General features: G+C 42.9%; 1 protein-coding gene across 7 annotated transcripts in view; it reads left to right on the top strand.

The window, feature by feature from the left end:
* The first annotated feature begins 1,951 nt into the window (after positions 1 to 1,951).
* LOC408435 (POU domain, class 6, transcription factor 2) overlaps positions 1,952 to 24,921 on the top strand; it is a 195,226-nt gene continuing 172,256 nt past the window's right edge. For 6 of the 7 annotated variants that reach the window (XM_026444807.1, XM_026444806.1, XM_026444805.1 and 3 more), the window contains exons 1-2: positions 1,953 to 4,061; positions 19,363 to 19,658. In XM_026444807.1, the coding sequence (XP_026300592.1) occupies positions 19,392 to 19,658 (267 nt within the window). In that variant the 5' untranslated portion in view covers positions 1,953 to 4,061; positions 19,363 to 19,391. Of the gene's footprint in view, positions 4,062 to 19,362; positions 19,659 to 24,921 lie in introns of all 7 variants that reach the window. The other variant, XM_026444808.1, reaches the window with a different exon arrangement.

Here is a 24,921-nt window from a genome sequence, read left to right as displayed (position 1 = left end):
CATTTTAATACGTACAGCGGCATATTTCTTTTCTAACTCGACGTGATCAACTGTACACGATGAAAATTCAAACCTCGAGTTATTTCACTCGTTTCATGCGTCGAAGTAAAGAGGAATCATTTCGTCCCCTATTTTTTTCCCCAATGGTTCATCATCAAACCGATCGTTCCTTCCTCCACACATATTTCCATCGTTTTTTACTTCGTCGAGTTGACGATAGCAACGAACGTAAAAAAGGGTTTTAATGTTGATATAAGGTTGGCGTGTAAAGTATCTTAAATTGGGTAATTTCGTGCTGTACGCACCTGTCACTTAACGAGACTCGGACGAAACTCTTGAATTTATCTTGGAACAAAAGTTGAAACTGGGAACCGTTATTCGAGAGGATATTCGGGGAGACAGAACGAAACGAAAATGGCGCGTTATCGGTTCGTACCGTTGCAATTACCAGCCACGGGGTTCATTGCGTCCCTGAAGATAAATGAGACAGTGGATCAACGTCGACGAACTCCGACTTCTGTGTACGACGATTTATCAAAATTAATGATCACCGAGGCCTATCGGACCGACAGACCGTATATGTAATTGGGCTACGTATGTGACTACCAATTGATTGGATAGATACTTGAAAAATACGGACAATTGGTGAGAAATAATTTTTGGGAAATAATACGCAAAAGATTTCTCGAAGGTTTGTTGTAAAAGACAGGAACTTTTAATAATTGCCGAATAAATAAATTGGTTTTTATCTCTATAAATATTTTAAATTCCCAGTCCAATTAAAGTCTTTGGTCGAAAGAATTCTTTACAAATAGTTAAAATTCAGAGAGAAAGAGAGAGAGAGAAAGAGAATAAAATACTTCACAATATACTTATAAAGTCCAAGTATTCGTCATTCAAAGTATTCTTTTCGTTTACAAGTATCACTGAAACTCGAGTCAAAGTATCATCTACTTATTGTATTCAACAAATGGAGCAGAAAAAGGCGTATCGAATTACATGGACTCCAAGTTCGCTTGCGCGAAACATGATACGGCGTCTCAAATTACATGGACACCGAATTCACTTAAATCCAGTCCAAGTGCCATTTTTCCTCCGCCATTTTAACCGATATGAGACCCGATGCCTTCACGATCGTCTCCCCCTAAAAAAATATTTAAAAATTCAATCGAAACGAGGTAAAATAAACTAGTCGAAAGCACTCGGACCCCAAATTCACCTAATTCCATTCCACGCGCCATTTCTTCCTCCCCTTTCTAAATCTCGCAGGATCTACGCAGAATCACCCTCGATGACCTCCGAACTCTCAATGATAATCTTCCCCTCCCCTAAAATCGGCAAGCAGAAACGAATGGAACCGTCCCAGAGAACAGCCCATCACTAGCCGATCATCGAACCCACTCTTCTTACCGATCGAATCCACCTTTCGAGACGAACTCGGCGAGGAGGAAGAGGACGAGGAAAGGAAATCCTATCCGTCCTCGGGTTCCTTAAAATCACATCGTTAAGAAGCTGGTGTCAACCGGTGTTCCGAGAAGACCGATGGGTGACGGAGAGATCGGGGTCCTTGGCGGCAATCGCTCCTCCCGGGCATCCCCGGCGAAGTACTCTTCAGCCCCGTCGGGCTGATTTGCATCACGGTTACGAGCTCGTTCGAGCTCGTGGTGGTTATATTACAGAGCGAGGGAGAGGGCGGCAGGATGGAAAAAGGGGGACAGAGGAGCGCGCGGGTCCCTCTCGCTTGCCGCGTTCCACCCCCAAAGTAGCTCGCTGGAGGCAGCTCGGACACTCATAACAATCATAACAACGGGATCCCGCGAGTAACTCGCGGACCACCTCCGCGCATCGGGACCGCCCTCCGGACCGCCCACGTTACCCCTACCAACGGCAGCCAGCATTGGCTGGCGGCTAGGCGGGAGAGAAGCCACGGCGGGTTGCCTTCCCTCGGCTCAACAGCGGGGCCACTACGCAGCCAGACTGCGGACCGTCAGGATTCAGGTCCAAGTTTTCGCGCCGAGCTTCGACCGCGCAACGTGCACACCACGCTGCCACCGACACGAGGGCAGAGGGGATCCTATTGTCCAGCCATCGATCGTTCGACCAATAATCCATCGATTATCGCCGCATTCACCGGATCACCGATCGATGATTCAAGGATCCGTGGATCGAGAGTCCAGCATTCGAATCGTGCGAGAGTGAGAAACGACGCGAAGGGATCTCGCTGGTCGGGATAACGGGATGTAAAGTAGAGAGGAATAAGTAAAAAGTGAAGCAAGTTGAACAACGAGTGAAACGCGACGACGGTGATTCGGCAAGTGTGTGAGTTCGAGAGTGATCAGGGAATCAGAGCGTAGAGGTGCGTGCGCCAGTCGGCACGTGGACGCACCAAAGAAACACGTTATATATGTATATACATATACATATATACATACACGCATATACATATATATGTGTATATACATATACAGAGACACGCATTCCTGACTGTTGGTCGTTCGATCAACACGGTAATAGTGAAGCGACGAAACAACAACGGCTGTGACGCGTCCAGTGGAATAAGTGTCCATTGTCCGACCGCTACGTGCATAGACTACTTGTGTGCGTCCGGATCGATTGACCCGGACGGGGTTCAACCGGCGAACAGTTCGACTCATTCCACTGGCTTATTTCGGTGGTGGACTTCGGCGAGTGAGTTACGAGGGGCCAAGGGTTCACGTGTACGCTACGAAGACTGTCGAAAATATATTATCGCGAGGGCCACGTGCGGGAGGCACTAAACGTGGCAGGTGCTACGGACAGGTGGTGGCCGAGTTAATTGCACGGCAATAAACGTAGACATTCTGCGAAAGATTGATCAACGGCCTCTATCTACCTATCTCTTTGCATGTGTACATGGTGCGTACGTGTACGGTGTGCTCTGGCCAATCGCAAAACGGAGAACGTGCTCGGTATCATCCACGTCGGTTTCTAACGACTCCTAGCCGTTTCTTCGCGATAAAAGTGACCACGATACTACAAGGACTTTTCCGGACTTCTAACAAACTTCTAATTATCTGCCGCGGGTAATTGCGACACGCACGTGACCGTCGTTTCTCTCCCCCCCCCCCCCCCCCCCCTCCGTGTTCCCCGGCGTGGAATCGCGCGCGATAACCACGCTCGACGCGCACATCGCCTGACAAATAGAATAATTAAAATCGCATTAAAGGAACGCTCGTGTTCGCGCGCTTTACACACCGACGTTCTCCAACGAATCGTTATCTCCGACGAAACTCGAAATCGCTGAACTCACGTTGCCGGATATCTCACGGATTTTATAAAATTGTTTCAGTGGCAGTTATCACGGATATCACTGCGTATACGACGATATAAAACGATGAGCTTTTTTTTTCAATCTTGAGTTAATAAGAAGAAGAAGACGAAGAAGAAGAAGAAGAAGAAGGTGTATAATATACCAGTTTCTAGAATTGGAATTCCTTCCGGGTGGCAGGGACGATCGAAGAAGCTAGAGAAGGAATCGAGCGACGACGCATATTATCGGGATCGCGGGCAATTAACTGTTTGCTTCTTAATCGCTCCTAATTACTCACAATTACCCGGCGTAATTAAGTAGGCTGATGTCACCGGCGGTCGATGTATTTGTGAATCGTTTGTCCGTCGACGTCGGTCCACCGTCGCCATCCGGGCTGTTGCCTGTTGTCGTCGTCGCTGCTCGTTGGAAAATTACCGGGGGATCGTGAAAAAAAAGGGAAGGAGGAGAGGAAGGGGACAGAGGTGAGCACGGTGAAAGATCGGGCGGTGAAGGACCGCGGTCGAATCGTTCGTGTTTTGGATCGTGGAGAGGAAAAAGAAGAAAAAAAAAAGAAAAAGAAGAAGAAGAAGAAAAGGGGGACGATCATCCGAAGGGGAGGATCGATCGAGAAAGGGAGACAGAGGTCGGGATAGGACGGAAGATACCCGGATTCGTTCGAGCAGGTGGCATCGAGGTGAATAAATATAGCAAGAAGTCGAGAGTACCCGCGTCAGGACGACGTCCCACGTACAACAATCACAGGTCGCTTCAGGTGAGTTTTGCATTTCGAACTTTTCCTTCATTCATATTGGAACAGGAAATAATAGGATAACGGAATAATGATTAGACGAGCTGTCGGCTAGTTGTTTTCGGAGAGACATTCGGAGTTCCCATCGGAATATCGACGAGCAACGTTCGTTTCGCTAAAAGTTTCTCGATGGGAGTAATTATTTACAGGGGATGGAAACGGATTATTTCGCAAGTTTATTTGAAACGCGAAGGTGAAACGAAACAGGAAGAATTTCTTTTTCGTTTAGAGAGATTAATATTATTATAGAGAGAACGAGGCGAGATTTCTCCGTTACGATTTAATCCCTTAATAGAAAAGGTATATAATCGGTGTTGGTAATTGATGGTAGTCGAAAGGGAAGGGAATAATATATTTCCATCAAAATTCGGCTCGGTCGATCCAGCCGTGTATTTATATCTAGCCAGGCAATTGCGAGGCTCGCGAGCGATAATCGTTGCCCCGATAGCATGAAGTTAATCTCTGTAATTAAGAAAGTTACTCGGGGGCCTGGCCACGCGGGAATGTCGGCTAGCGAGAGATTGAAACAGGCGCTGGGTATCCGCGCTGGCTTCGCCCTCGAGTGCCCGGTGATAATTCCCCGCGGCTACTTAGCTGCGTTCTAATAATTAAGGTGATAATTATGCTCGATCGCGTACACGTCTGTGTCCGGTCCGCGAGTTGAAAATGCTAATTAAAAGATCGGCCAGATACACAGTATATTTCTCAACGTGATTTTTTTAACCTTCGATTCGTTTCCGAACGCAGGAATAATTAGTAGTTGTTTTGTCACTCGATTCAGATTCTTCTTTTCCATAATGGCGAATCGACGATGTTTTTGTGGAAAAATTGGAAAAAGCGAAAGAATTCTGCTAGAAAAGATTATTCTATTTTTTTCGTTAAAGGAAAAGTGTGGTAAAAAATTATATATAGTAGGGTGTACATGAAGGATTCGTTGAATTTTTTTTAGTTGTAATGTTTTTATCATTCGTGAAAAAATATAGTAGATAAATAGTGGAATTTATGCGTAGGATTTTTTGGAAAAAAAAGTTTTCTCGTTGAGAAAGAAAGAAAGAGAAAAAAAAAATTCAATTATTTTTCATCGACAGATATAGCGTATTATGATATTTTTAATAAGAGGAAGTTTCTCGCTAACAGGAAAATTCTATTATTTTTTTTATCGAGAGGATTCCCTGATTTCTCGTCGTAATTCTTGTTTAGACTTCAATTATAATGTTCAACGATTTCAAGCATAAAATTCTACCGGATGTCGTTTATTTTTATCTTCTTTCGACCACCTTGTAATAAAAATGTCAAAATGAAGTTTTTCTTCCAAACAAAAAGTAAACGTAGACGTATCTTCTCATAATTTATCCCCTCTATCAAATAACGTATTATTTCTCCTTAAAAAAAGAAAAGACCAAAAATTATCATAAGAAGTGTAAAAAAAAAAATCCATAAAATCCAAAAAATCGCGAAAAAATCCTCTTCTCATCCGATCTTCCTTCTCGATATTCTTCGAGAAAAAAAAAGAAAAAGAAAAAAAATTCATCGATCAAAAACGCAAAGCACAAAATTTTCCAACTTCCCTAAATCTCTCTCTCTCTCTCTCTCGTTTATCGTTTCAAAGAAAACGCGAAATAAAAAATAAAAACACGCGGCAAAAATAACGAACGATACAACTCAACAAAGTATCCGATCGTCATCATCACGAAACATCACTTTCACCCTTGAAACAAAAATCCAAACACCGGAATGGAAAATGGAGTAAAAGAGGGGAACAAAAAAAAAAAAAATAATAATCCGCGAGGGAAATGACTCGTAACGTCATCGTGGGGCTCTAAACCTCGACTACCATCGATGCACGCGGCGCGCAACCTCTTCATTACACCAATTCGATGACTGCCCTTCTCCCCCTCCTTCCTTCCCTCTGCACCAGGCGCGAGCGTGCAACCACCACCCTCCTCCACCCTTGTTGTTGTTGCGTGAAAAAGAGGCCGCGTGTGTGGACCGCGCGGACCTGTGGACCATCGAGATCATCGGCGGAATGATCCGGCCTGTTGTTGCGCGTACGCCGCAACCAGAAGTGCGTGTCGAACACGCATGCACTCGTCATGAATCGAGTTTAACCGGGCGCGCATACGCGCGCGCCAGATATTTTCGATGAAATGACACCGTCAGTGAGGGACGTGAGGCGCGTATACGTGCGCCCCGCGCGGGCCATGTGATCGGGGCAGAGAGGTAAACAGGAGCACGTGTTGGCAGCGTGACTGCTACGGCAGAGTGACGCCGCAGGGGTTGAGGCGAAGGCGGTGGTGGATGGAGGAAGAGAGCGAAGGGTGGTTGCGGAGTGGTTGCGCGGAGGGGGAGAGGAAGGGCGTCGAGGGTGGAAAATCGGTGCGAGCTTTACCGAGGGGGAGGAGGGTAAGGAGAGAGTTCTTTGCTCGCCGCCTCGGGACCATGGGCGAGCCGGTAGAAAGGGGGGTGGAGGGTGGAGGAGGGGTGAAGGGAGGAGAGAGGAGGGCCACCGCTTTTGCCGGGCGAGAGGGCAAAGCGGGGAGGATGGGACGAAGAGAGGAAAGAGGGAGGAGGAAAGTGGCGGTTGATGGAGAGTCGAAGGCGGAAAATCCCAAAGGAAACCACTCGACTCGCGATATCGTTGGGAGGGTGGTGGAGGTTTCTACATCAGCTGGGAAAGAAAATCAAAGCCTTTCCTTATCTGCCGTTGGATTCTTTTCTGGTGTTTCGCTTCGCGATTTCAGCGAAGGGAAATTGAAAGGGAACGGTCGGAAATTGTTTCTCTTGGCTTCGGATTTTTGGCACGTGTCGGGCAGAGGGATGTTTTTCTTGGGTAATTTAGGTGGACGCGTGTGAATATATAAATTTCCACGTTTTAACATTGAATATTTTTGAATCTTTAGGACTCGGTTATTGTATATAGGGAAATTTACTTACTACGCCCTGTGTGAATGAATTTTTCACGATTAAATTTCTGAAACTTTATTATTGATTGAAACGGGGACGGATAAAAAACATGAATAAACATTTTTTAATATACTCGACGTTAATTATACGAAAAATACTACGTACGTACGTATTTTTAATAATCACGAAAAATACGTTTGTTTCAACTTAATTCTAACGATTCGAGTGACAATTTGTTTTCCAAATTATCATTTTTCCATAGATACTATGGAATTTAATTTAATAAAAAATATAATACGCGGAAGAGAGACGGATTATTAATATTTAAAACGATATTCAAAAGAGAAACTACGAAATGGATACCATGGAAGGAGCGAGATTCCTTTTCACCAGGGGAAAAAAAAAGAAGGGAAAGAAAGAAAGAAAGAAAGAAAGAAAAAAAAAAGAAGAAAAAAGAAACGCGAAAGTATGAATAAACGGTTGGCCGGTGAGTAATAGAGAGAACGCGGATATTGTCCAGGTCAAGAAAAGTAATCGATGCTCTCTCTCTCCCCCTTCTTAAATCCTTGCACATCTCTCCTCGTCCCTCCACCTCGCTCAATCCTCGCTCTCTGTCTCGCCTTCTCCCTCTCGGCTCGTCAACCCCCGTTTCCAGCCCCATTCAAGCTCCCTTTTAGCCGATTCAACCCCTGCCGACGATCCGCCGCGCGATAACGTTTCGCTCGACAACTTACCCACTTCCAGGCTCGCTTTGTAGCCTTGCTTCTCTATTTTCCATCCGACGCCCTCCATCGATTATCGACTCACGGAATCATCGCTGGTGTAAGCAAGTTACACGCCGCCGCAGCCGTCTTCGAGCGTCAAATGTGAATCGAGTGTTTCCCACAGTTTCGTGCTCGAGCGCGATATCGCGTATTAAACGGCCGACACGTCTACTTAAGTCTCTCTATCGAGTAATCTTTCTTTTTCTTCTTCTTTTTTCTTCTTCCCTCCGTTTGAAAAATTGAAATTTTTTTTTTCTTCTCTCCACACGAACTCGAACTCGTTCGGCGTATCGATCTGTTTTCCTTGAATTATTTCGACGATAAAGCAAGTGATTTTAGAAGGATAAATTTATAGATACGTTGGAAATTATTTCGGTTGGTTATATCTATAATTCGGCCGAGTTAATTTATCAACGATAAATATTATTAGTCTTGTTTCGGATTAAAGATTCAGATATCGAGTCTATTTATCGATTCGATGTTTAATCTTCTTAGTGGATGGGTATCCAATTTGATCCAAGTTTTCAAGGAGTTTCTTGGATCGATGACTATTTATATATCATCGGTGCATACGAAGCTTCGATCTTGGGGATTGCTATATTATATTTCATTGCTATTTAACATTCGTCTTTTTTTATACCAGTATCATTGAAATTTTTATCCCAACAAATTTCTATTTCACAAAAAATTCGTATCGTTGAAAACGAACACTCACTAATTAAAGATTAACGTCTCCATGCGTAATTTGAATTATCGAGGAGAAATTCCATTTTCGATTTTATTTATTTATTTTTTTGGAACAAATTTAAACGTATTAAACTTTAATTCAATACGTAATTATTTCATCAATTTTCCTCGAACTTCAACGCACAATTTAACCAATCCATTATTGTGATTCGTCCAAGAATTAAGCACGTTTCAACCGAGTGGTTTTCTTGGCAAGAAAAAAAAGAAAAGAGAGAATCGAGACGAGTTGGATGGAAGCGATAAGAAACGGAACCCTTTCGCAGTTCGACCTCTTTTCTATCCCATTGAGGGATAAATCCTCGACGCAAAGCAATTGGACGACGTGACGCCCCATAGCGCGAGGCGATGCGTGAGGTGTCATTAATTCTAATAATTCATAAAGAAGCACGCACGTGCGTAACGGGACGACGTCGGGTGCACGTCGAGGGACAAGCGTGATGCCGCGGCACGAGTGTTTTTTTGTACGCTCGATGCTCCTAATAGACCTAATTTGCGTGTAAAAGCACTCCCGAGATTTCCGTGCCTCGTTGCCCTATTGAGAACTTCTTCTCCGTGCCTCCTGTGATTCCAGCCCGTGAAAGGGTCCTCCTGGCAAGAATTTTAATTCCTCGAACAATGGAAGCCCCTTTCCTTCGTCAAATCTTCTTCCTCTCTGAACCGATCTTACATTCCATTCGTTACACATTATCGTAAGATATATGCGTCGTTCGATTTTATTCTTCGAAGAGATCGATAAGGATCTCTTCCTCGAATTTGTAGATACTTGCACAATTTTCCAGCGCAGGAATTATTACAATATTAAGTGCAAGTGTTATGAGAATCGTTTCATTAGTGTAATAATTAAAGCTTATGAATGAACATTTATGCACGATCATCACGCGTTCGTTAATGATATTATATACGATTATATTCCGTATCATTTTGCATATCATCAAATTCTTCTTTTCATTGTATATTGTTACAAAAAAAAAAAAAGAAAAAAAGCATCCACAGTTATTAAAAATTAATACAAAATGAAATCGGCTAATGAGCGCGGTAATGAGCTCTTCTGCGTGTTTTAATTTTCCATAAATGAATAAATACCGTATAAATACATCCTCTCGTCACGAGATCGTAGATAGACAAAAAAAAAGAAAGAAAAAGATTAACAGTATGGTACAAGTGGTTGTTACAACCATATACTTGTTAAAAATCTACAAAATTTTAATGAATATTTTAAAATTTCGATGGAAATGCATGAAAATTTTCACTGATTAATTATCATTTACGGCGTCATCCCTTCTCCTCCCCCCAAAAAAGAAAAGAAATCGCGTTCACCCATAAACCAATAATTCCCTCTTTGAAACTTGAAAAACTTAGGTTTGCACGGATCAATTTTTCGGCTCGATCGAGGGGGGAGGGGGAAGCGGGGTACAATATCGCTCAACCGTCAATCCGCTGGAAGTCGGTGAAAAGGGGTCCAATGAACCGAGTGGCCAAGTCTCTGGGGCCAGATGTTAATACCGAACGCGCTCAGCGTGAGCCGCGAAGGCGGTTTAGTACGTAAATACATCTTCAGCAGGGGGTACCATTATAATAGGCATATGCGGTTAAAGTTCTATTTGTGGTAATTCGGAGTTTAATGCACTCACGCTCTGATTTAGCCGGCGGGCTGACACTTTTTTTGTCCGGCGCAACCCCAACGACGCCGGCGCCGTAAAACGTGAAATATTCTTCCTGCGGCTCCTCTGGACGGCCACCCCCTCCCGCCCCCCCCTCTCGCCTACCCGCTCCCTGCCCCAGCGTATCGTATCATATTTTCCATCCTCCATGCCAAAATTTGACGCCACATTATGCCACCTCTTCCTCGCACGCCCCTCTTCCCCTTCTTTTCCACGGATTATTTTCGCTTAAACCACCCGCCGTCTCTCTCTCTCTCTCTTTCTCTCCCTCGCTCTTTCTGTCTTTCTCGACCAACGTTCCGCCTTTTGATCGGCGGCGTCCACGTACGAGAACGGTCTCGTTTCGCGAATTGGGCTAATTTCTCGGGGGAATGCCACGGACTGTTTTTGAATAAAGTACTTACTACGCCACTTTACGCGTTTTACGAGGAATAAAGTGACAAATTATAAACGTTTGTCGGACAATTTTGTTCTGTTGGATATATATATATATATGTATATATATATGTATGTAGGTATTGGATTGTTATGCAGTTTTTATGAGAATTGAATTCGGGAAATGCGTATTATTAGATTCGGTTGTATCGATGTAATGGATTTTTTCTTTTTTTTTAGCGCGTGATTGGAAAAGACGAGAAATCGAAGTTAGAAAATTGGTAGAAAAATTATATGCGTGTTATTTTATTCCAACTTGCTTTAAAATATCGAATATTTATTACTTCCTCTTTCCAAACATAGAAAGCGCTAAAACATCAGAAAGTTGTTTAAATTTCTTTTACTATCTCCATGTAATATCAATCATACTTTCGAAGGCTATAAACACAACAGGCTAATTTGATTAAAACGTTCATAAACGTTTCCTCGAGGAAAGAGTCCAAATTGCGACGGGCAGCTTTCTAATAATTATAACAGTATATTCCTTCCCGTCCTTAATCGTTCATCAAACAAATCTCAACACTGTCTCTTAAAAACGATCTCGCTCTTAAAAAACGATTCTCAAAAAAGAAAAACGGAAGAGAAATGATCGAAAACGTGAAGAAAGCCCGAAGAAATCTCGAAATTTTTCTCTCTTCAAAATAATTCGTAACTTCGTTCAAAAGATTTAGAACGCGAAACAAAATCTTGTCTACTCTCACGAAAAATTTATATCGCTCGAGACGATAATAAGTTCCGATCCCCAAGCCGAAATCCCCACTCCCCTCATCCATCAACCCTCCATCCCTCCGTTAATCAAGCCTGTAAATCGTCATCCAAAATTTCAACCCCTTGCGAAACGCGTAAGCGGGGCAATCAGCCGACGTCCAAGCACGGTGGCAACCAGGTTTCCGGGAATCCCGCATCTTGGCGCGCTCGGACGTCAATTTCGGGATCCCCTTTGGATCGTCGATTTATAGATAGTCGTACGATCGAGGATCCGCAGGCCTGCGCTCGTACGCACACTCGTACAACGCGGCGTTGCTCGTATCCTCGGCGAGGCGTTTCGCACGGCCGCATTAGCAGGCCTGTGTTCGCGTTTAATCCCCGCGTTTCGTGACTCGGGACAAAGCCCCTCGGATTTCTGACGGAATGGTATCGCACGAAACGACCATTACCTCGGCCGGCACTTAGCCGCCAACCGTTACCTACGTACGCGCGTTAAAGATTAATTCGAATCACTCGATACCCGGCCGAGCCACCCCAGAGGAGAGAACGATTCAGGAGGACTCTCTGCGCCCGCCTCGCCGTTCCGATCCGATACGCTGTTATGCCCCGTTTTCCATCGTTTCGATCACGATGGACGGGGTACGTTTCATCGCAAGCTGGGGCTTCGAATGAGACGATCTATTGGGTTGACGAAGGATGAAAGGAAATCGAAAAGATGGTCGAATAAGTCCAAGGAGTCGAGAGAAAGGGTGAGATTGATCAAGGATTTGTAAAATGTGAGATTTAATGATTGAAATAAATAATGATTGTGAGATGTAAGATTTAAATTGAATAAAGTTGTAATTGAATGAAATTTAATCTTGGGATTGTGATGTCTTCAGGAAGAAATTATTGTAATTGCAATCTAAGATGTTGAGGTTACACCTGACGATGCAAAAGTGAAAAATTATATATATTATTGAGATTTTAAGCAAAGTTATATTTTCCAAACGAAATAATAAATTTAACGGAGAAAAAAATCGGCAAAAAGGAATCGTTGCATCATTCGATGCAATATACTTTTTAACCTCCTACTCTGCATTAAAATGGTGCAGTGGCATTGATAGAGGCTATAGAAGTATAAAAAAAAAACGGGTATCGCTATAGCTCGTGTCACCCCTCTCATCGAATCGTTTCGTACGCAGTCGAAATACGTTCAAGTTCTCCTTCCTTTTTTTTTTTTTCCGCCCGGCCTCTTTAGCATTATGAGCACGGCCAGGCGCCACAAAGCCGCGATTATGCGTTGCCATTAGGCTGGTCGATTGATTACGGATCGTGAAAAAAAAAGAGAAGGAAAGAAAGAAAGAAAGAAAGAAAAGGAGGCAAGCAAGGACAATGTCGCGATGGGCGGTTGCCAACTGGTCCCGCTGGGATCATTTTATTGGCCGTGTTTCAAGTAGGAGGGTTACCCATACTGGCTTCTTCTTCTGTCTTCTCCCTCTCCCTTCCACCTTTTCTTCTTCTTCTTCTACCCCCTCGCACACGTACCTCCGTCCAACAATTCCATATCCACAATTCCCCCTCCCCTTCCCCTCTCTTGATCCAAATTTTCGCATTAACATCGAACATCATCTAATTTTCTCCAACTTCCAAATTTCAAACGAACTTCTTCTTCTACAAATTTCCATTCAAAAATTCCGAAGTCTCATAATAAAAAGATTTCCCTTCGATCGATAGATAGATCCTTGGCTCTATATCCATAAATTCCCTCTGCAAGAAGAAAAAAAAGGACGAAACTTGTCTAAAATTGACAAGAAAGCATTGTTCATCTGTCTGACCTTGAAACCTCGAGCCTAACTCGAGCGGAGAGCGGAAGTCTCGTGCGCGAAGTGCGACGCATCTATCAGAAAATCGTGGGCTCCCCTTCTTCGATCGTCCGCCACGAAGTCGGCGTGTTTCTTCGCGTGCTCGGCCATATGGCGATTATCCACGGTTATTTATAGCCATTCGTGGAGAGCAAGAAACGTAGCTCGCCGGTCTCGGGAACGTGGCGCGTATCCGCCGCGAATTGGACCGAGGCTAAAATTCTAGAAGCGCGCCTCCGCCCGCGAATCGCTCTCATAAATCGAGGCAAGGATTTTCGGCCCTTTAGTTTACACGCACCTTTCCAGTCCAACGCCTAAAGCCACACGGATATCACCTACCTACCTACCTACCTACCTACCTACCCACCCACGAGTTGAAGGGAGACACGTGCACGTATACGCGATGGGGTATAGAGAGGGACGGGACGATGCAGCCTACGACCGTGTAGAGGAGCTAGCTGCCGGCCAGAGGCGTACCGTTGTTTCTAAACCCACCTTATCTACTAGCCCCTATAATAAGCTGCGATCTGAGACCGTATATTCCAACCGACCACCTACACACGTACACGTAGCGCGTAGACGAGGGAGACGCGGGTGAGGAGACGAAGAAGGCAATGTAGACACGTTCTCTCTAAACCGTGTGCAACGTATAACACGGAGTTTCGAGGAGTAGTTGTCGGTCAGCCGAAGGAAGGAGCTACCCGCAATTCCTGGCCGCTTATACTCGGTGTTGTAGGCAACGGAACGCTTGCAATTACAAGCTGGTCAACATATAATTATCCCCAATGACCATAAATTACCGGATTTTTATGCGCAACATTCTTAATTACCCTTTGAATTAACATCAATCAACCCCCTTAATTGTACGCTGCTGCTGCCGGCGTCGTTCGCGCTCTCTCTCTCTCTCTCTCTTTCTCGATCATCATCTTCTTCTTACCTCTTCTTCCTATACTCGTATTCGTTCCAACTTCTTAGACCTTAGGAGGAACTAAGCGGTAAACGATGATAACGCGAAAAAACACGCACACACGCACACACACACACACACACAGGTACAGCCTGAATATGGAAGGTGAAGCGAGAGGGGTAAGAGAAAGTGGAGGAAACAGAGTCGAACGTCTACGATTGGTGGAGGGAAGAGGGGTGAGGAAGGGGTGAGGGCTCGCGACCAGGCTCGTGACGTCTCGTCGCATAATGCACGCGTTTTAATTGCCTCCCTAGACACTCGACCGATCCTCGTATCAATGGGTCTCGGTGTTTTAATTGCATATTCGATTACGCGGACTTTCACCACGGGCTGATCCCTCGTCAGCAATTATCGCTCGAGAAGACACGGCGGGATGCGTCCCGGGTGAAAGCTGATACTCGGTGCCCGATCGAGAGAATCGAGGATCCTCCATTTTCTTCAAAAAAGGAAAATTAACCGGATTGGATGGACTTCCACTGGTATCTTCGAGGTTCGAAATTTTGGAAAGTCAAGGTTTCGTCGAGGGCTCGTTGTTGAGAGATGCTCCGAGAGGAATAGTTTTTAGTACTTTGCGCATAAATTTAATTTGAATTTTATCTTAATTAAAAAATGATATTATTTTTTAATTTTAGTATCTGTGACTCTAAGAGAATTAAAAGTATTCACGTAGATATTGACGAGCATTTGTAATATTCCGATACTTTGAAATTCTATGAAATCTAATCGAAGAACCAATTTGTAACCAATTAATTAATTCGAAATTTAATGATGCTCAAGAATCTTCGTTTCGTTAAATATTATTAACGTTCTACAATCATTGGAAGACGTTATTATTCTCCTTTTTCAATAACTAAATTCCATTACCACGAAACTCACTGCAATTAAATTGTCATTGCTTCAACATATCAACAATTACCATCAATATAAAAAACGTTACCAAATTCGACCATTCTACAATACAACTTTGCAATGACACGCGTATAATTGCGAAAATTGGTTCACAGTGTCGATTAATTCATTTCTCTCATCTCTTAAACGCAGAAACCACCTCTGGATGAAGAGGAGGAGGAGTAGTATCGGACCTAGCAATTTTTTAAAACGTTACCATTCAATGACACCCGGATGGACGATCAAGTCGATTTCTTCTCAAAGATTCTCTCCTTCCGTTTCACGTATCGCGATCGAGAAAGAGAGAGAGAGAGAAAGACAGAGAGAGAGAGAGAGAGAGAGAGATGAAGGGAGAAAGGGATGCAGGCAGGGAACGAACGATGCCGATACGCTAATGAAACCGCACTCTCATTAAAGCATCCAAATCGACGATACTAATTGGCTAGCTTTCGGAATACCCGGCATTATACCTCAGGATGCGATATAATAATCGTTGCGGACGAATTCGGGCCGGACAGCCGGTGGTTAAAGCGTCTAGTAATTTCATGGGCGCAGCCCTAGAGCGATTAATATGATTCCAACGGAAATTAACGACCGCAAACGGAAAAAAGGGAGGCACGGTTGGTGGATCGTCGAAAAGCGGGCAGGCTCTTCTGGAACGAGAGAGGATTGCTCAAGACCGATTTGTTTCGTTCGAGGCGTATGCGTCGGATGCGTGACAGCGTTAAGTTTAGCGAGAAGTTAACTCGCAACTTCGCTTTTCCATCCTCTCTCTTCGAGTTCGAGAAATGATTGATTCGATATCTCGTAAGATTTTCGTAAGATCTTGATCTATTTTTTCTTTTTATTTCGTGAAAAGGAAAGAAGAGGAGAAGAAGAAGGGAATGAAGAAAGGAAAGAGTGAGACGAAGGAATTTTTATAATTTTAATGCAATTGGCAATGATTGAAGATTTTGTGTCAAATACTCGGTGGACTTCGAGGGATCTTTTGTGGTTTTAATTTTGATATCGTCGTTTCGTTTTGCGTGACAAATGATTTTGATTGGATTCCTTCTATAAGGAATATCTATCCTTATCACTTTGTAACTCACTTTTATTTTGGAGAACAGGCAATAGATTCGAGAAAATTTTAATCATCTTGACGTTTGATTTCATACGAGGGATGCTGGTTTTACCATCTTTCCTCGGGATTATGTTACATTCCTCGTATATAAGAATCCTTTTCCAGAACAAGCTATTCGAACGTGAGAAGTTATTATAGATTTGACGTTTGATGACGATCCTGACTGACAGATTTAGATAAATTCTATCTTAAAATTGTCCGGCTACTTCGTATAACCTATTTTCTTTTATTTTTTTTCTTCTTTTCTTTTCAATAAAGAAAATCAGACTCGTGAAATATTTATAATTCCGATATGTTATACCGATATTGGACAACAGACAATTTATATTCTATAAATTACGCGAATCCCTTTGCATCCATTTCGCATCAATGGCCCTCACTTTACACGTTGCACATCAAATCTACAACTACTGGAAGCAAGACGCTTCCACAAACTTTCTCCACGAACACACTTGACGTTCCACAGATAATCTCCTCGAATTAACTCGAACGATTAGATCACCAAGCCACAATTACACTCTGCTTAACCATGACCCCAAAATTTCAACCGTAATAATTCCCTCAATGAAAACGATTAATCACAAGTGAGTGTAAACACGGCCAACCCTTTCTCCTAACTATGCTCCGCTCCGTAGAATAGAATTCTTCTTCCACGCAACGGGGAAAAAATCGTCGGGCAAAATCGTCATGAAAATCTTTCGCGCCTTTCACGAGCAATTAACCGCCCGCCTATAGGTTCTCCCAGAAATTCTCACGAATGATGCAATCCCGCGCGTTAATTCCCCGATAACGAGACACAAAACTACGGCAATTACGTGTGTTACGTGTACATCGGTGTGTGTGTGTGTGGTGCCAAGCCACCTCATACACACATCTCCATATCCCAACCCATGCATGCATGCACGTCTAGAACCAACCTCTCTCTCTCTCTCTCCTCCTAGAAGAGAACCTTTATATATCACGGATAGGGAACACGGTGTCGTATCGTTTTTTTTTTTTCCTTTTTTAAAAAAATACACCGTCCGAGAAATATTTACACGGTCTGCCATTATAAAACGCCTTTTATGAGGAACAAAGTAGCCCGGCCGGCAGAGAAGGTGCGCCCTTTGACAATAATTTGTCCAGAATAAACCGGCCACCCGTCTCTCTCTCTCTCTCTCTCTCTCTCCCCCTTTCTTTCGTACACAATCTCTGTTCCACCCCTCTCTAGCCCTGTTCTGCTTCCGCTCGATCATCCATCCAGCCGTTCGTCATAGGCGCACACGGCTTTTAAAAAAGTGAAGCGCTGGACTCGGGCCAGCGCAAAAATAGAAGCAGATGTTGTTAGTTGCGTTCAGTAAGTACACGGGCCGCGCCGTTTTCGACGATGGATCCCTCGAGATTTTGCCCCTCCGGGAGGAGGAGAGATTAGGGAGGAGGGAGAAGGAAGCGATGGAGAGTGGAAGGAGGGAGAGGATTGAAGAGGGAGGAGGAGGAAGGAGCAAGAAGAAGAAGAAGGATCCGTTCCAGTGGAAAGGCGGGTCATGATCTCATTGCCCTTGAATTCTCACTAACTAAGGCCACTTAGATAAAAATAATTAACCAGATAAATGCGAGGTGTCGCTAGGTGGCGCGCTCTGGTCGGAGGATTTTATTCTTGAATCCATCGGGTGCCATGACTCTCTCTCTCTCTCCCTCTATCCTCGCCTCGCCTCTCTTCTACTCGAACATTTTCGTCCGATGCCATCGACCAAATGTTTTTGCTTTGAAGTCGGGGAAGATGAACGGGGGAACCTCCTTCTAATTTCCACCGTCTGCATTCTTAACAGCTGCGCGCAACACGCGCTTCGATACGGCCGGCGGGAGAGGCCAGTGTTTAATTAGTATCGTGTTTACGCGTGTCGCTGCCCTTTCAAGTTTCCCGGGGACAATTTCGAAATCCGTCGATCGCGCCGTTTCTATCCGCGGTTTGATCGAAGATTTGCTCGGGAAGGTCAGTGATCGGTCGGAGCTCGAGCCGAGAGGTCCTCGTCGCGCTGTTGTGCTCGAAATCATGTGACTCATCGCCCGCGTGTCGCTCCGTGTTTCGCCTCATCGAAATATGTTGCTGCCTTCCATTCTATGGATCTTATTGGTAACAAATTATTTCAAATTATTAATTATTTGTTAATAATTTTAACAAGTGTTCGCGATTCTTTATCGTGTACTCGTTTATATTATTCGATATTCCTTCGAGAATTTAGGATTGTATCAGGAATCTTAATCGATGAGTTTAGATTTGTATTGAATGGATTAGTTTATTAATTAATTTTCTAGTTTGAATTGTTACTTATTAATATATCAGGAATCTTAATCGATGAGTTTAGGTTTTTATTGAGTAGATTAGTTTATTAATAATTTTCTAGTTTGTTGGTTCGTTTAATGTTAATTCAACGTCGATGTTAATAGATTTTCCTTCGTAATTCGAGAATTTAGGATTATATTAACAATTATCTTAATCGATGAGTTTAGATTTGTATTGAATAGATTCGTTTATTAATAATTTTCTAGTTTGTTGGTTCGTGTGATTCTTCATGTGTTTAATGTTAATTCGACGTCGATTTTCCTTTGTAATTCGAGAATTTAAGATATTATCAGGGACCATTTTAACAATTGATGAATTTTTATCGAACAGGAATTAATATTGTTATAATTTGTGCGAAAGATAGGATAGGAAAATATTCGTATTCGATAAAATTAAATTCACACGTGTCGCGAAAATTTGCGTCGCAATTCTCCGTGGGCTCTGCTATTTCGTAAACAAAACAAAGGTGGTGCGATACACGATTCGAGCAAGAAAAATTATTTGTGTACGTGGTACGGAAATTTACAATAACAAATGAGTGACTAAGCGCGTTCAACTTTTTACACATCTCCGAATACACGATACATCATAATGAATCTATGATATTTACTCGCGTGATCCTTTCCAAAATTTTCAAGGATAAGCGTATGATACAAAGGGGCGAGAGAAAAGAAAGAATCGTTTCTTACAAAGTTTCAATTCAAGAACAATTTCATGTAATTATCGACGTAATTCGGAGAACGAAAATGAGACGTGGTTCGCAGGTAAGGCGAATACGTCATCACGTATCCAACAATCGCGAAATGATATCCCTGGCATTATGGAATTGGAGCAGGGGTGGCGCGCAGCCGGCGATTTCAACTATTAGATCGGTCCTTAGAGAGTTTTGGTCGATTTGCAGATTACGAGTCCCCGGGATGCAAGGCTGACATGGCAGAGGGTTCGGCCGAGGAGGAACAGAGCAGTACCGCTGCGCCCGCTTCCCCGCCAGCTGATCTTCGCACTCTGAACACCCAATTGTCGCCGCCTTATCACCACCAGTCCCATCTCCAACCTCGTCTTCAGCATCTGCAGCATCCCAACATGTTGGCGACCGCCGTGCCGCCCAGGCACAGCCACAGTATGCTGTCTCATCAGGTGAAAACGGAAGCCGAGTTGGACGCGCCCTGTGATGTGCCATTGAATCTCAAGAGCGAGGTAAGTCCTCCATGAATCCACTATCTTCTATCCACTATCTCTCTCTCTCTCGAGAGAGAGAGGTGGATTAATGTACCGTGATCGATTAAGATTCGTTCTAATCAACGCGGGAACGGAGCTACGTCGACGCTCGTTAAATAGGCGATTATTAATTAAATTTGGATAATATTTAATCAGTCGTTCGCGTGGATGTCGTTCGATCGAAGAAATTTGTTGGAAATTTGAAATGGGGTGGGTTTGGAAATTCTTCGAGTATTATAATTAAAAAGGGTGGCTAATCATCGTGATTTATATCACTGTCGTTATTTTTTTCCCCTCTTTCTACGTATTTACGAGATATCAAGACTGAGAAAACGTTTTAGAAAATTGAGAAATAGAAACAGCTATTAAAATTTATAGAGGCTGTAATTATAAAATTTTTTACGATTGGAAATTTCTTCTTTTACAAAAGAATTAGAAATCGATAATTTGTGAATTTTAGATTAGATCATTTCGAGCATTCTTGTGAACATAGATGAAAATATTTCGAATTATTGGAGAAACGAGTTGTACATTTGCACAATTCGGGGCACATTAATTTCTCAATTCTACTAATTTCGGGTGGAGGCAAACGCGAGGATTCCACCCCACGGGTAGTATCCGTGGGCTGGCGTTCCAGATCGTTAATAAGAAAGACCCTCAGTCGAAAGGATCGTCACACTCGTTAGTAACGGTTTTGTGTGTCAATGACAACCAATTGTCTGGTTAAGTAGCTGCCGCGCCGCATCCCAACCTAAATCGGCCAATGGTCTCTCTGACCTGTATACGATTAACGTACAAAACAAAGCGTGTCGAACGACTTCCATGTGGACGGCCGGGGTCAATGTACCAAGCTGATTCTTTCTTTAGAGATTGCACAACGCGTGATACCCGATCATCAATCTGAAATCAAATTGTCCCCCCCCCAAACCTTACATGTCCAAACAATTGAGAAGCTTCCTGGTTGAACGTGATTGAAATTGTCTCAGTATTATTTTAATTGAATTTACATTTCAAATGTAATAAAAAAATTAAGGTCGAGGATGAAATAATTATTAATTACTCGAGAGAGTAAGACAATCTTTTCGTTTCTGAAATATTGATGAAAAAGATTTATAAGTTACTTAGCTATCTTCTCTGATAGATCGTTTTTAATTAAGTACAATCTGTCTGATGTACTTAAATCTATAAAAGTCAATTTCAATTTCGAAAAATTTGTAATTTTAGCTGTAGACATTTTTGATAAATCAAATATATATATATATATATACGATTTACCAGAGAATGCTTCATTTATGATAATTTTTCCCAGAAAGCTTCTCGAATGTTCCTCCCTAACCTCAAAAAAATGATGGAACATCGCCTCGTCAGAAATAACCATTTTTACATTTGCACGTCATAAAATATATTATTTCTAGAATGGAAACTTCTCCGATCGTAAAATTTTCACTCGACTTGGACAATTTCTCCCCATATTATATCGAATATCCGAGTATATAAATCGTGGAGGCAATTTATTCGAAATTTCCACCGAATCATAGATCACGCGATCACAAGATCACTCTTAAGCCCTTCCCGACTTTCTAAGCCCACGTATAGGCGGGGAGAAAAAAGACAAAAGCGTTATCGTTACACGTTCAGTTTACCCTCGTTTACACTCTCTGCCAATCTAATCTCCATACACGGAGATGCACACCGTGCATTAAGAAGAGAACGAAGACCCTCCCTTCTTCCCTCCCTCCCGACTCCTTATGCGTTATTACCTTAAAACAGGCGGAGAAATGGTGCTCCCGTTAGTGGATCGGTTTGCCCGTGGGAAAATCGTAGCGGATAGAATGTCAAAGTTTCTAACGGGTACGTACTACACGGCGTGTGTACCACCGCGGTATACGACTTCTCCACCGCGCTTATGCGCGCACGACATTTGCTTAAGCGTTTGCACGAAACACTTCCGCGTTCCACGGCACGGAGTAAAGTCTAATCACGGTTTCCAACCCGCCCCACCATCCAATAGGCGGCGTCGATCATTTATCAGGCTGTAATCTGTATCGAAGAATCGACCGCTCGATCTTTATTACGATCTCTTGATCTCTTTCTTCGTCTCGGTTGAAATTTTTCATTTCTTCTTTATTCTTTTTTTTTTTTTTCGGATATTGTGCGAGATTGCGTTTGTTACTCACGGATAATTGTTTATTATAATCCACGGGTATCGAGGAAACTGGGTGTAGACTCACGATCGAGGAACGGCTTTGAGGTTAGGTCCGTGTGTACGGAGCCAGTTGCGTGCTACGCGGGAAATTAATATTTATGGGTGGTTCTGTTAACGAGAAACGTTTTGTTCGGTTCGTAAGCGGTGAATTACTTGATAGGTATTCGAGAGAAAGAAGTTAGGAAACGATTCGCAGTTTCGTAAATTTGTTAGGAAGCGTTCTTGGTACTTTTTCGATTTTTGTATTCCGTAACATGAAATCTTATAAATTCCTTTTTGACGTTTGTTATATTTTATAGATTTGTCGCGTATGTAGGCATAAAGATTGTACGTATAAGAGAAAGAAACGCGTACAATAGATTACACGTAATGGGGAAATTTTCAGAAGCTCGTTTAAAACGATACATACAACGGAGCTTAGCCGATATTAACGCGTAATCCTAATTGTCGGTCGCATTCGACGGTTGTATTATTAAAGTTCGACAAAAGCGTTTCTTTTTTCCCGGGGATTCCAGTTGATTCCAGGCATCGCGGACAAATTCGCGTCCGTCCAACAATGCACAACAATGATGCCAATTAGCCGACAAAAGAGAATAATAGTATAGCAGAAGAGGAACCGCGAGGCGCGGCAAGCCTCGAGACTAGAAGTCTCGAAAACAGCAGTCTCATCCGTTGGTCCACGCTCCTCCTCTCTTTCCGTCTCTCCTCCCCCCCCCCCCCTCCCTCCATCCATTACACTATTATCCCCTCGGCAAACATCCATCCGTGGACACTCGACGCATGGACTTAATGCCTCCCAGGATCGGGTGTCTGAGGAAGGGAGAGTGCAATTTACGCGCAAAAGAACTGGAATGTGTTTCATAGCGACTACGAGCGCAAAAAAGAAACAGGCCCTCCCCCTCCTCTCTGTTTAACAGCATACATAATAATGTGAGCTTCAGCCGTGGCGGTGGCGGTTCCAGGTTGAAATATGAAAAGATTCTCGGCGAGAAATTGCGATCGTCCGGATTCTTCTTTACTTATCGCTGTTAAAGATTGTTCTTAACTTTTTCAAAGCAGTTTAAATGCGTTTGGGACGCGATGAAACGATTTTCACTTTATCTTATCCTTTTTCGAAATTTTTATTAGCTAGAGTTGAAGTTTGGAAAATTATTATTACAGGGAGAGATGGAAATTAAGAATTCGATGAATGAAAGAGAAATATGTACAGTATACATAATAGAATCTTTTGATTAATGTATATAATCTTTGCAACGAGAAAGATTTTCACGAAATTGCAGTTAATTTTAATTCTAAAAAATCAAATTACAATTTTTCCAAGATGAAAGTCTGTATGTGAAAGAGGAATCGTTCGAGATCCGTTCAATGATGATAAATTATCGAGCGCCGCTTTCTTGATGATTCTCTCAATGTCACTGTACTTATTTCTCTTCTAATTACGGAATATCTTCTTCTCGCGAGAATAATGGTCATTCAGCAACGATAATAATAAGTAACGAGAATACAAAGAGTCCTTCAAGGATTTTCGTTAGACGCGCGCGAGGCTGTTCGTGACTAAACGCGAGCCACTCAACTGAAAAACTCCTCCGTGAAAGAAAGACGGTGCGAGCGAAGACACGATCACAGATAGACAATTAAAAACCATAAAAAACGTCGTTGCGAAAACGTTTTCGATGCGAAATAACGTGTTCAATGCTATCGGTCACGGTTTTCTCATGGTCATCCGCTGCTTTCGCTATTTCTTCTTATTGTCTCATTGAAACAGTTACGCTCGATTCCATCTACGTCTAATACTTGCAGAAATCCTGCAAAGGTTACGCTTATACTTCCCTAAGATCTTTCCTCCCATTAGAATACCAACTGTACGTAACAAGATCAGATAACACGATCAACGAAAGTATATAGAAATTATACACCGTGTACACGTATGAAACGTGAAACTTTATCGACAAGAAAAATATCCCTTCTATACTATTACTTCCATTTCCTCAATTATTGGAACCAAACAATTCCTCGAATCATTCCTTTTAATTATTTCTAAAATTGTACATAAAATTTTGCTACAATTTTTTATATTCATTTGTCACTCTCGAAGCGTCTTATTTCGTATCTGTACATTTAACATTCAAAAAGTAATCTCCTCCCTCTCCTTTCTTCCAAAAAAAAAGGAAAGAATATTCGTAATAATCGATTTTATCGCGAGATACACGAAGTCGAAGCGCCATCGAGGGCATTGAAATCACCCGGCGTGCGGCGTGAAAAAGACCAACGGAAAGAAAGTCTGCCCACCCCCTCGATTCCATTCCACTGGCGCAGCGGCCTCGTCGTGATCCAAGATTCAATTTCCTTGCATCTCCACACCCTTGAAACACGAGTTGAAATAAAAAATAGAGAGGGGAGTGGAAAGTGTATCTTTGCCAACAGCATCGGCGAAGTCGATACGTATCTGTTCGACTTGAACGAAACCGAGCGGATGCATCGTCACGTACGTGTCCTTAAGAGATTCTTGAAGAAAGTGTCGTTCATCTCAGAGTTCATCTCAGAGTTGGAATATTATGAATCTATAAACGATTTCTGCCGAAAAAGCATCGTAGTAACGAGAAGTTGGCTGGTTGGATGCGAAGGATCGGATACGGTGTACGGGAGACCCGGTCGATGGATCGATAGGTTGAGTTCCTGTGTGAAGGAGGGCCTTAAGGCGCATTCCACCTTGATAGTCAGGAGGCCAGAACCGTAAATGCATCTGTCAAGAAAGTGATTGAAGGCAAACGAGGGGTGCTGGCGCTGCAAACCGGCTTCACGTTTGGATCTCATTACCTCTGCTGCCTCATTTCACCGAGTCAATCGAGGTTCGATCGAATTTCACAATTATCGTCCGCCACTCCGGGACAAGATTGCGCGGATTCGATGACTTCTAAATGATTCCTGATGACGGCTTGCAATTTTTCGGGGAAAAATTAAATAAAAGAAGAAAAAGTAAATATTACATAATTTTTTTCCATTCATCGAGTAGCGATATTGAAATTTATTTTTGAT

This window comes from Apis mellifera, linkage group LG13 (assembly GCF_003254395.2).
Source record: "Apis mellifera strain DH4 linkage group LG13, Amel_HAv3.1, whole genome shotgun sequence".
NCBI classification, from domain to species: Eukaryota; Metazoa; Arthropoda; class Insecta; order Hymenoptera; family Apidae; genus Apis; species Apis mellifera.
This window is presented reverse-complemented; position numbering and strand designations above follow the sequence as displayed.